Raw genomic sequence first — 13,506 nt, 5'->3', positions numbered from 1 at the left:
AGAACAGGTACCTAGTACCCGTGTCTCCTCCAAATGAAGAAATGAATAATAAATTTGGGCCTGATTTAATAAATGATTGTTTTAATTTCCACTGTCCAACTACTAAGAATTAGTTGTCCACTTAGCTTTGCATTCTGTTGAATTTCTTATATTTCTTCTGGTATCTTGTGATGTCACATGTATAAGACAATCAAAACCTAGATGTTTGAATAGGAATAATGGCCAAGTCACATGGGAGAAAATCACAAAGACAGAATTATTAAAAGTAAGTGGGGCATTGCCTGGTCAGAAATTTGCACAGAACATTTGTTTTGGGTTACAACACAATAATTCTCAATCCAGACAACACTGTATCTCTTGCATCTTGCCTTCCACGACTCCTCAGAAGTGGGGCTTGGATACCAGCCGAGGTAGACAAATGTGTCTTCCTTAATCGGCCATAAAGCTGTGTTTGTCAGCCTTGGCTGACACTGGAACCATATTGGGGGCTTTCAAAAATAACAATGTTCAGGTCCCACTCCAAGAGATTTTGATATAATTGGAATTGTAAAAGCTTCTTAGGTGATTCTCATGTACAGCCAAGGTTGAGAATCAGTTCCCTACATAAATATATAAATAAAAGCAGCCATCTGTGCCTCTAGTTTCTCATCAAAACCTCTTCCACTTAACTCTGGCTCTCATGTCCCTCCCCACCCCAGTCCTCTTGCACCAAATTGGCACTTCCTCTTACTTTGCAAAGTCAGACCTTATCTTCTGCATTTTATCCCTTTAGGGCTATGTTATACGCAAATATGTATGCTAAACTTGCTACACAACAACCATACTCCCTGTGATGGTGCCATCCAGAATACATGACTTACTGGCAAGTATCTCTGGCACCTGGAGCAGTGTGTATATGAAATAGTATGTAGTCAGTAATGGGGTTGGTGTTACAGAAGACAAAGGTGAGGAAGCTGTGACGGCTACCACTTTTCTCCTGATGCAAAGAACAAACCCTGATAGAAATGTCTGAGTCTTTTTGGCATTGCCTCTCAAAGAAAATAGTCAAGTTGTAATGTCTTTCCATAGGGTCAGACTGTAATCACAGATATTCTTCTGGGTTGTCCCAATGATCCTAAACCAAGGAGAGGATATTTAGCTTACTTTTCTAGACCTTTTTCATTTTTCCCTTCTGCCAAACATTTTATAACCAAGTATTTAAAAGAGCTCATTTTCATCTTCTTCAACCAACCTTGGGCATAATCTCTCTCTCTCTCTCTCTCTCTTTCTTTCTCTAAGCCCTGGAGAACCCTTAATGCCGATAACAGATAGATGGTACTTTTAAAATTGGACACATAGGTCACATAAAAAGGGACTCCAACAATAAACTTTTTCCTTTTATAATCCCTTAAGATCTTTGAGGAATAGAAACCTGGATTCTGATTTATTAACTTGAGAATCACTCCAAGGCTATATAAAAGATTTGAAAAATTGTCTTTATGACTAAATTATCGGGAAACATCTCTCTCAGTTCTGTCACTATCCTTCCAAAGTTAGGTGATGGCCCCTATGGTGATTGGGGCACTAAGTCTGAGTCTTAAGTGTAGGAAGCAAAGTTGTAAGGGATTAAAATAAATGATAAATCAATCATCCTTCCCTCCAAACACCAAGGTTAATGGATGATTTCATGGTAGGGATTACTGCTCACATTATTAGAATCAGGAAAACAAATACTTCTCGCTTCTTATTGGTGAATAGAGCACAAAGACCCATTTTCCCCTGGGACACTAAGAAGGGCTTATCTCCTGAGGGAGTCATAGGGAGATAAAGTCAACTTGGAGACTGTGGTTTGCAAGCCTTCTCTTCTGAAGCCACCATAGTAGATATAATGTAATTTTGATGACAAAGACTCAGAGTTATTTTCTCTATCATTGTCCAAGTTACTAGGAGTATTTTTCTTATGTTCCAAGATAGAGGCAAGACATTTAAACAGTGGAGAAGAGAGATGTAAAGAATTACATGGATCAACAGTGCTCATTTTCCAAAGATGATGATGATAAGATGGTGGTGGTGGTTGTGATGGTGTGTGTGCATGCACATGCATGCTAAGGTCAGTGCAACAGAACAGAAAAGTTCAAAGAGAAAAATCACATCCACATCAGATTCTTGTTATTGCTGTCTCTTTGAATTATAAAAATAATTCTGATACAGTAAAACCTCATTAATTTGTATTCCACTAATCAGGAGTTGGGGAGATGAAGTATACATTTTCTGACTCTATCTTTTTTCAAAATTACTGAGAACATTTAAAGGAATTGCCACTTCAAAAAAATACACTAAGAATTAAAAAATCTAAAAAAACAAATACTATTTGGGACTACTAAAATAACCTGGATTTCAGGAAAAATGATGAATTCCTAGGAAACACAAATGCAAATCTGCTAAGACCTGGAATAATCAAAATTCATTAAGCCAAACCTATTAATTTTTTTTAAATTCTCTTTGAAGGAACAACATATTACAGGATGGGTACAAGAACCTGCATATATTCATTTTCTATGACTTTTAATTTCCAGAACCATGTTAAATAATGATAGCAGGTGTCTTTATTTATTTATCTCTAGAGCCTCGCTGTTATGACAGACAATTTTTATCATATTAAGGGTATGCCTTATTTCACTTTTAAAAGAGTTTTTAATAAGGAAAAGGTGTTCGGTATCTACTGACATAATTTGTGGCTTATATCATTTAGCCTAAAGAGTGACAAAATTATTCATTTTGTATCATTAAATTCTCTCTGTAGTTCTGTTGTCCATAATGGTGACTAAGGCCAACATAGCAAAAATACCACATTTTATAAAGATTTTCAATAATAAGTATTGAACCAAAAAGTATTTACTAATGAAAGCCCTTGTTAATCAGAAATGTAGTAAATCAGAATCTCTTTCCCAAAACATTAACTGAGGTTTTACTGAATCATATTAAAGAGAATGACCAGTTTGGTCTGTGAGTGTCAGGCTGCAAGAGCACCTTTGGATTGAAGACACCACTGGGCTTGAACAGTAATATACTGTGTAATTGGCAGACAAAGATACAAATGGAGCATTAAAAACATATCCCTTTAGAAACTGAAACCAGAGTGTGTGAAATCAGTTCTCAAAGCTAACTGCACTGTTCCTGTAGTCTAGTTTCCCCCAACTTATCATCAACTCCCCTGCAGAGCACAAGCCAAGCTGAAAAAATGCTTTGAGGTGACCCAACCCTGCACGGTTTATGACTAAAAATAGCCAATTGTTCTGAAGGTGACAAATGGAAGTTACTGTGTGAGGAATGACTTACTATCCTGGCAATACTCGATTATGACTGATAACGGTGATGATGTAAAATATTATGGAAAGACAAACATTAATCAGACTCTTGCCATAAGAATTCAATAATGTCCTAGTATAATGAAAGTTATAGATGAGAAGAAAACTCTGGTTTTCTTTTCTTTTTCAGTTGGGTATGGTAAAGTTACTTGAAATACACTGATATCTTCTAATGCAGATTTTTTAAATTGTCAGGTGTGGCCCAATTTATAAAAATAGTTTGCCATAAATCTTTTTTTCTTCTGTCACAACATGCTTTTTTTTCTTTTCCTCTTAAGATGTTAATTTATCATGCAAAGATTTTTTTTTCATTAAGTGCATTAATGCTTTTGTTTGTGCAGGATTTTTTTCAAATCAGAAGGACTCCCCGTAGTTCCTAAATGCAAATCCTTAGCAAATGACAGGCCAAGATGATAGCTCCATTCCAGGTTGGGAAAAGGCAAATTCAGCTGTGTCTTGGGATTTTAACCAGGGTTCCCGCCTTTGGGTTGTACAGTGTCTAATAAATTTCCCTTATAATAACTTCAGATGGACTGTAATGGAACATTTTGTAGAAGAAACTGGCTTCTAGCAAGTTGAATAGTGATGCTGGGAATAAATTTGGTTTCCCTGAATAATGGTTTCTCAAAGCAGTCACAGCTTCTTTAGAAGTTTAGAATTGGTACCATTTCTTATCCTTATATTTCAGCATTAACTGCAAAGAAAAAATAGTCACAATAAAATGTTTTTAAAAATCTTTAAAAATACTAGCCAAAGCAAGCTCATATTGAGCCAATCATGCATATCTAAATCTTAAATTTATAAAACTTCCTTTACTTTTTGAAATAAAGTACATATGAAAAGATTTTTTTAAAATAATCAAGCTGAAAAGACTCAGCTGATTTTTAATGATTAAAGCAAAAAGTAGTGTGTGGATTCCACCTTCTAGTGCCCCTCACACCTTTTTTGGGGGAGGGGGAGGATCATATAATGTACCTAAGCACCTTTTTAGTAGCAGATGCACAATATAGACCCAAGGTATCAGAACCAATGAATAATTTTATTTTAAGTTCTCCCCTAAGGGAAAGTAGTATTAATATAGTATTTAAAAACGTTTCTCTTCCAAATACTGGGGGAATTATGACACTTATAACGAGATCCAGGTTACCCTGGCTCTCACACAGGATTACTTACAGTGACATCTCTGGGCTTTCTTGTGCAGGGCCCCAGTGTTTCAAGTTATTATTGTATGAAGACACTATATTAAGCCGTTTACCTCATGTGCATGTTTCGAAAATGCTTCTGCGCTGGTCATCATGCCTGCAGTCTTCTCCTCCAGCTCTCCTAGCCTCTGTCCTCTCTCATCAAGTGCGATCCGAGCGCGTGTCAGCTCTCCCATCACCCCTCCGGCAGCGCCTTTCATCCCTTCTATACCGCCTGGTCCGGGAATGTGCTGTGCCAAGCTGCGAGATGCTCTTCCTGCTGAAGCTTCCCCAACTGGGAATTCAAGCCATAGCAATTTAAGACATATTGTCAGTAATTCAAATAATTAGAATCAAGTTTATCACCAAAATACTTACCTTAAATTCTAGTGTCATAATTCTCATTGAGAATATATTTGTTGAGAATGAGAATGAGAATATATCTCATTGAGAATATACATTGAGATATATTTGTTCTTATTGTAGATGTGTATTTGGAGATGTTAGCTTTTACCCACGAAAATATCTACAAAAGAGTCTGAGACTGTGAGGTAACCATATTGTTACTGCCTGTCTTTGTGTGTACGTGTGTGGATTCCATGCAATATGGCATCATTGCATTTCTTGACATTGCTGACTTGGGATGCTCACAATATATGTGATTTCATATTTAACCCATATCAGGGTCTGTTCCAATCTTAGGTCTGTTCATTTGTATAAATTTCTGCCCGTCTTCATTCCTACCATCTCTCTTCATCTTGCTGTCATCCTCTGTAGGCCTCAGTTGTTGTTACTGTTTAAAGATGTGTGTGGGGGAGGAAGTAAGTACTAAAGAACAGGGTATGCATGATGGACATTAGTATACATGTGTTGAAATTTTGTTACTTTATAAAAGAAAATTTTCCCTATCATTTACAAAGTTCAGTTTAATTTTAATGATTTTTTTTGGAAGTTTTTATTGAAAGACAACTATCTTGGTAGAAATTTAGTGAGCATTCTTAAGGATGTAATATTAGGAGTAATATCAAAAGGTATTTTTTTAAATTAGAGGCTTATTGAGATATAATTCACATACTTTATATACATAAAGTGTACGATTCAGTGGTTTTAGTGTGCTGACAGAGTTATGCAACTATCACCACTATCTAATTTTAAAACATTTTCATTACTCCAAAAAGCAACTCTGTGCCCATTAGCAGTCATTCCCCCTCTCTCCTTGCCCCAGCGCTTGGCAACCACTAATCTACTTTCTGTCTTTATGGATTTGCCTATTCTGGACATTTCTTATAAATGGAATCATACAATATGTGGCCTTTTTTCCTTCTTTAATTTAGCATGATGTCTTCAAGTTTCATCCCTGTTGTAGCATGTATCAAACTTCATTTCTTTTTATGGCTGAATAGTATTCCATCATAATGGAGGCACCTAGATCTTTTGCTTGGTGAAAAGTTAAAGAGAAAGGAGTTTTGATTTTCAAGACCAAATAGGGCTAAGATATTCTGGGAAATACATTCTTTCTGAAAATGTTCCCTAGTATCTTTCTACTTTTTGATTATTCATCAGAGTTCCACTGGAAGAATTTTAAAGTAATTTATTCTGTAGCATTGATAAGCCTTGTGTTCTGAATAAAGAATCTGTTTCCCAGCAGTGATTAAAGGCAGGCAGATTCACAAACATTTTTTCTAGAATTTAGTAACTGAATATCTTTACTCTGTCTTGCATGTATGATCTACTTGCAAATGATGTATTTATTAGCTTACTCATTATTTGTATGAATTGCATCTACTGTTTTTGTTAAACTATTTCCTAATATGAAGTAACCGATTTTATTCATGTTTGGTAAAAAAATAATTTTCATGGTATAGAAGCAAAAAAACCTGGTCTGGAATTTGAGACCACATATTACATTAAGTTACACACACACACACACACACACACACACACACACACACACACACACACGAGAGAGAGAGAGAGAAACAAGTCTTCTATTCAGTGGTACAGTTTCATAATCAGGAGTTTACTCACAGAGCTCTTCTCTGTCAAATGTTTGTCCACTTCCACCAAACAGTCCCTTGAGAAAGCCTCTGTTTTGAGCTTCTGGTGTCTCAATGGGAGTAAACAAATCTCCTAGCATGTCCTGTATCAAATTCAGGCAAAAAAGCATTAGAGTAACTAAAAATAAAGTGATAGAAAAAAGATAACCCTGTAGTATGTTAAAGCACAGAATAAAGAGATCGCCTGCTTTCCATATATTTTCCTGGCGATTTTTGCTTTGCTCCATTTTATTTCTGGCATTTCTTCTCCACCTCCTTTTCCTTTCCTTCTCTAGTAACTGACATCTGAAAATTTTCATTTTTCTGTTCTTTTCTCCCCTTTACAGTTAGAAAACATGAGAAGCTAATATATTTACCTTGGGATTAATTTCTACTTCTTAGGACCCTTTTTCAATTACCATAGCCTCTTTCCTGTCCTAACCCCTTTCCTGAACCAAGCACGGACAACCCTATGAAGAAGGAAGCCTTTGGTAGTATGTAGAGGAAGTTTGGATTTATTTTTATATGAAGCACAAAACTAGGAAATGGTTCAAGATAAATGAGTCAAAATATAAGTCAAAAATGAGCCTAGCTCCTGCATAGTGAGATACAATTGTTTTCAATATTTGATGTGTTTTAGAATGACTGGAAAAATCCCTTGTTAGAAATACGGATGCTTGGGCTTTATTTCACACATACTGAATCAGAATCTATATAGATGTGCTCTGGTTATCTATATTTTTAATGTGTTCTCCAGGTCTTTCTGAAGCAGACCAAAATCTGAGAACCACTGGTGTGGAGGAAGGCACTTCAACCAAAAGTCAGGAGATCTGTGACCTAGTATCAGTTTGTCTCTGAACCTGCAGCCTGATTTGAATCTTCATCTTCTTCCTCTCACCTCTACCCACCGGACCTGTGCTCTTCCTCCTGGATCCCTTCTCTTTGGAAGTGGCAGCACCATCTACTTAGCCAGAAACCCAGGAATAATTATTAATTCCTTCTTTTCCCTCACTGCTACAACTACTAACCCTCCAATCCAACTGATTATACTTTATAGTGATTGAATCTGCTAACTTTTCTCCATTCTCACTGCTGGCTGCCTTATTTTAAGACACTGTTATTTTTGGACTTAATTATTTTTAAAAAAGCCTCCTAATTGTTCTCCCTTATTCCTTGAAACAATACGCAACCAGAATCTTAGTTTTCATAAACAAATCTGTTAAACCTTTTTAATGACTTCCTGTTCCCCTTGGGATAAATGCCAGATTCTTTAGGCTCTTACCAGGTGCTCCCAGATCTGTTCTGGAAAAATTCTCCAGCACTATCCCTCCATCCTTTTCACTAACTCTTCACTTTGTTGGCAGTTTCCTGAACCCCCAGGGTTTTGCACGCAACTATTCTGCCAGGAATATCATTTCATTTTCCATTCCCAGCTATCCATTCCTATGGACAACTCTTACTCCTTACAACCCTTTTCTAACTAGAGCTCTCTGCTCTTCTAGCAACCAGGGGCCCCTCTTCCATGTCTCTCCATCTCTGGCATAGCCACATACAGGCAGTCTCTTCCAGAGTGCTGTGTTTGTCTCTTACCTCCCTCCACACTAGTGGGTAGGGACTTGTATCTTTTTTTATCACTGTATTCCTACAGCCTAGCCAAGTACCAGGCATATGGTAACAAATCAGTAAGTATTTACTGAATAACAATAATAAGAACATTATTATTTATTTTAAAAATATACTATGTTCCAGGCACTGTGCTCAGCATTCTTACTTAATTCTCACAACAGTGCTCCAAGACAGAGCATATGGGTGGGTTAAGTAAAATGCCCAAAGTTATACAAGTGGGCAAAATACAACTGAAAGAGTTCAGAGCTTATACTCTCAACCTCTGTATTAAAATGGGTGGGTTTTAGTTTTCTTTTTTGTAAAATAAGGGGGTTGAACCAATTAAATCTCTAAGATGCTCTTCTCAAATTTTGTAACTGCTTATCCAAGGTTAGATAGGCATTTATATTTATTCTGTTTCAAGGCTCTGCTTACTGCTATGATAAAAGACAAATGCCCAATTCTAACCCACTGGAAATGTATTTATTTTGTATGGCTCTTAATCAAAATTAATATTTCTTCAAAAAAAAAAGTCCGTGAGCTCCCTGAATTGTATGCAAAATTTTAGTGTATACATGCATATTCCCCACCTTGGGGGGAGAGAGTTTATAACCTTTTTTTTTTTAAGAGGGTTTATAATCTTACAGAGGATTCTCCATAGGTAAAAAAACAAACAAAACAAAACAAAACAAAACAAAAAACAAAGAATAAAATGAACAAAAAATCAACCATTAATATGTATGATCTTCACTTTCTCCCTCTCACTTCCCTTTTTTCTTATTTTTTTCTGTGTATACCTAGATGCACACCAAACTTGACAGGGTTGCAATGATGAATATATATTCAAAACATATTCTAGGGAAGGAATATTTATTGCCTGGCCCAATAATATTTTAGCTTTTAGATATCTCTCTCATTCTCTTTTTACAACCATGTCCAGTGTTTATTCATAAATGTGCCTGACCTACCTGAAGATTATCACACATCTCTTGGCTGTATGTTAACCGCTGAATTTCAGTAGGAGAGACGAGGTATAATGCCTGGCCTTCATTGGTAAAACAAAATGTCCGTGCTATCCTCATGTCTGTCAGTGGCAAATAATTAACATCCAACATTGGGCGAAGACTAGGTAGGCTGAATGGAAAAAAGCAAATCCACATTTCATATTCAGGTTGTTAGAAGCTTTAATTTCTCTGTGTAAAATGTGCAGACCCTTACATAAAAAAATTATTTTTATACCACTATTTTATGGTTGTTTCTTTTTATTCTCTTGAAGTCTCAATGGTAAAAAAAACTAGACTTTCACATTAAATCATATATACACAAAAAATCATGGGCCCCTCCTTTATCTTAATCCACACAGATACTTAGCAGATATCCTTTAAGGCAGGATTAAATGGAGTGGCCAGCAATTTCAGGATACTTTTTGCAGCATTTCATAGGTTCCTACAATATGGTTATAGCCTTTGGTTATGGCAGAAACACTATAGCTAGAAAGTGGCTGACTGCATACTTGGCCTACTATCTCCTTTTAAGGCAAAACTCCTGAGTCTGAGGAGGTTATGCACTGATGGACACGTGGAATGGATCCAGTTCACTGTGCCTGGCAAGTGGCTTTGCTCCCCATTCCTCTACTCCCTCTATACACAGGATATGAAAATTACCTATAACTTAAGTCACCTGCACTGAAGGCATGATGAATAAATAAACATGGTTAAGGTTATAAGGGAATGAGAATAAGTTACAGATAATAGAATTTGCATAGCCAAATGAATACCACTCATCTCAAGTGTCTTACTAAATGGCTATAGTCTTATCCCAATGTTGTAGCCCATGATTTTGCTTATTCATTAGAATGACCATTTGGACCTGAACAATTCGTCTCCCTTTCTTTTCTCAATAGAACTTAGTTTCCTCAAGATATTTTACAATCCTTAATACTGCTCAGAACTTGAGTTTTGAAGAGAGTATAAAGAATGTCCCTTTGGATACTGCCATGAGCCAGTTTTGCAAACTACTGAAGAAAATTAATCTCATTGCTTTCAGATCACACCTCTAATGCCAAAAGGAGAAAAATAAACTTGTCATTAAATTTCAAGCTTTGAAATCATTCAACTGATTCTGATGTGTATAATGATTTTAGATTATCCCAGATCATAAAACCAGTACCTGGAAAAAAAAGTACTGATTTCTCTTATAAAAGTAGTTTGTAATTACAAGGTAAGCCTTAGAACTTTATCATATAAAATGGGATCTGAAATCTGTGCAGTTGGAATAAGCTTTCCATGAGGTTCTAGCAATATATTGTCCAACATGGTAGCCATTAGCCATATATGGCTATTGAACAGTTGATATGTGTTTTGTGTGAACTGAGATGTTCTGTAAATGTAAATTATATACTGGATTTCAAAGACTTACATGTTATGGCATTTCAAGTAATTAAGATCTTTAGGATAGGAGTCCAAAACAAACCCAGTTACACAGACTTCCATGATAGATTCAGTCAAATTAATGGGTGGCAGTGGGCAAGGGATTCCAATGGACTTTTCTGATAAACTACATTATTTATGTAGCATAATAAAAGTAAGCCAAGAAAACAAAAATGGTGTAATTACTTTAGGTAGGAAAAGGAAAACAGTAATTCAATTGCTAAAGACTAGGAACTAAGTGATTTTAGTGTGTGTGCTGCCGAAGCAAGCACGGAACTACGTGATTTTAAAGCTGAAATAGATTTTTTTCTGTGCAGGGGACACTTTATAAGGAAAGAGTTCACAAAACTAGCAATGGTTCTCACTAAAAATGACTATCACAGCCCAGTTTGAGAACTCATTTATAGATAAGCCTCCAGTATCCCTTTCTACTATTTTCTAGGTCTGGGTACATTAGCATATAAACAATCATTAGCTACCTGCCAACTATCAGAAAGGTAGGACTTGAGAAGAATGGACTCAGTATAGTTCATTTCTGATAGGATCTGGAAAGATCTAGGAAAATACTTAGCATGGGAAGATGATCAATTGGTAATGCCAGTTCAAAGGATTCAGTTCTTCAAGCCACATATTATTCCCTAGCTACACCTAATATATTACTAAAATCATCCCAAAGTAATTTCCTTTCAAATATTTTTGAAATCCTCAGGAACACATGAAAATTTTCCACTAGGACATAATATTAGCATTATCATGTAAAGCAGCTTTTACAAAGAGCAGAGGAAGACAGAGATATCATCTTAACTCTCCTGTTGTTATGACTCCTGTTCTTTTTTTAAACTCTATTGTTTTTATTTCTCAAGAAATTTCCCTTCTCAAAATGTCAATGGTAGCACATATTTATTTAAATGGAATTAATTTGCAGATATACCCAAAATCATTCGAGAAAACAAGACACACTAAAACTTTGCAAAAATAGGGTAATCACTATCAAGCTAAAAATCTCAGTTGTGACAACAGTTTAATGTCTTTTAATTTAAAATAAAAATTTGGAGTGACTACATGGGAGCTTAGGGGAGGGCAGGGTATGGGTGATACACATTTTTTCCCCCTCAAAATTAAGGCATTCTAGGAGTTAAGTCATCATTTTCAAACAAGACTGGAATGATTTTCATGACAAATACCGAAAAACAGTTTGAGAAAGAGAAACCAGATAAGAAGAGAAAGAACCAGAAGTATCTAAGAGAATGAGAAGACAATAAATGTTTTTATTTTTTCAAAACTTTAACTACTTTTCCTTGGGTTACAAATCTACTCATGTCTCCCCTATTAAAGAAAATAAAACAGTAAAAACATTCTTGAAAACCTAGTTTTGCTGTTGAACTGCTTTCCTATCTCTCATCTCTCTTTTTAACCACAAAATTTCCTGAAAGAATAATCTATACTAGGGGTTGGCAAACTTTTATTAAAGTGCCAAATGGTAAATATTGTAGGCTTTGTAGGTCATAGGGTCTCTGTTACAACTACTCAACTTTGCCTTGTCATGCAAAAGCAGCCAGACATTATGTAAGCAAATGGGTGTGGCTATGTTCCAAAGAAACCTTTATTTATGGACATTGAAATTTGAATTTCATATAATTTTCACATATTATGAAATATTCTCTGATTTTTTCAACATTTTAAAATGTAAAATCCATTCTTAGCTTGCAGGCTTTACAATATCCGATTAGAGGGAGAGAAGGATAGATATGGTCTGTGGGTGGTAAGTTTGTCAGCTCCTGATCTATACCACTGCTTCTAGCTCCATTGAAAATTTAGTTTTTGCCTCCATCATGCTCCCGAGAGTTGCCTTCTCAGGGATCACTAATACCCTGTTAGTTGCCAGGCCTAGTGTTTCTTCTTCTACCCAAATTCTTTGGCCTCTCTGCTATATCTGACTACCTCTTGACCATTGTCTCGGTGGTCTTCTATCTTTTGTTTGGATACTCTTCTACCCTTTCATGAAGTTATTCTCATCCTTTTCCTATATCTCTGATGACTTCTCAATATCCTCTGCTGGATTTTGTTTCTTTTCTACTACATAAATGTAGAGATATCCTCAAGTTTTTGTTCCCAGATCAGTCTATTTCTCCTTTCTTTTTATACTATCTTCTCTGATGATCTCATTCACTGCTGTAATTTTCACTAAATGCATTTACATAGATGACTTCCAAAGCTGGATCTTCCATATTTTTCTAGGAGTCCAGACCTTAAATGCTTGCCAAACTTCTGTGGGACGGCTTAAAAGCACCTCAAATTCAAGGCATTCATTCTCAAACTTCTCATTATCAGCTTTTCCAAATTCTCATGACTTTCCATCTGCTAATGACATCACTGTTATTCAAGTTCATAAAAAATTTTTTAACCTTTAAATTCTAATTCTGAGATTTAACGATCTTCATCACCTTTCACAGTTTTACATTCAGCAAGTTTCCCTCAATTATCCCTCACATCTGTTTCTACCTTGCTTTCTATATAGCTAACATTTTAGTTCAGAAGACCATTTCAAGCTCTCCATATTATTTCTTAATGTATAGCTAGAGCAGATTAGCTACTAACTGATTAATATCAAACTCATTAGCTTGCCATGAAAGGTCCTCAATAATTTACCCCAATCTACTTCTTCAGGTTACCTTCCTCCCAACATCTCCTTTTTAATAACATATACCAACTATCTCATGACTTTGATTTCTGAGGACTTAGTTTGTGTCTAGAAGTTTCGACCCTATATTTCCTCTGTTGGAATATATATGTTCTTTGTATTATAATTACTTGTGTATCTTATCTCCCCCAAGTTGATAGTAAGCTTTTTAAGGACTAGGACTATGTTTTTACTAATTTTTATATCCTTCACAGGTCTAGTATAATG

General features: G+C 35.8%; 1 protein-coding gene across 4 annotated transcripts in view; it reads right to left on the bottom strand.

Annotated features, from left to right (window-relative positions):
- Nucleotides 1-3,999: 3,999 nt before the first annotated feature.
- STXBP5L (syntaxin binding protein 5L) overlaps nucleotides 4,000-13,506 on the bottom strand; it is a 402,589-nt gene continuing 393,082 nt past the window's right edge. For all 4 annotated transcript variants that reach the window (XM_088028262.1, XM_088028202.1, XM_028110658.2 and 1 more), the window contains 4 exons: nucleotides 9,138-9,303; nucleotides 6,557-6,668; nucleotides 4,603-4,823; nucleotides 4,000-4,041 (listed from right to left, as the gene is read on the bottom strand). In XM_088028262.1, coding sequence (XP_087884388.1) covers nucleotides 4,000-4,041; nucleotides 4,603-4,823; nucleotides 6,557-6,668; nucleotides 9,138-9,303 — 541 coding nt within the window. The remainder of the gene's footprint in view (nucleotides 4,042-4,602; nucleotides 4,824-6,556; nucleotides 6,669-9,137; nucleotides 9,304-13,506) is intronic.

The sequence above is a fragment of the Eumetopias jubatus genome, unplaced genomic scaffold (genome assembly GCF_037043125.1).
Source record: "Eumetopias jubatus isolate StellerSeaLion01/CBP00866 unplaced genomic scaffold, mEumJub1_p1.0 scaffold_1, whole genome shotgun sequence".
Taxonomy (NCBI): Eukaryota; Metazoa; Chordata; class Mammalia; order Carnivora; family Otariidae; genus Eumetopias; species Eumetopias jubatus.
The sequence above is the reverse complement of the archived record's forward strand: the minus strand, read 5'-3'. Positions and strand labels throughout refer to the sequence as shown.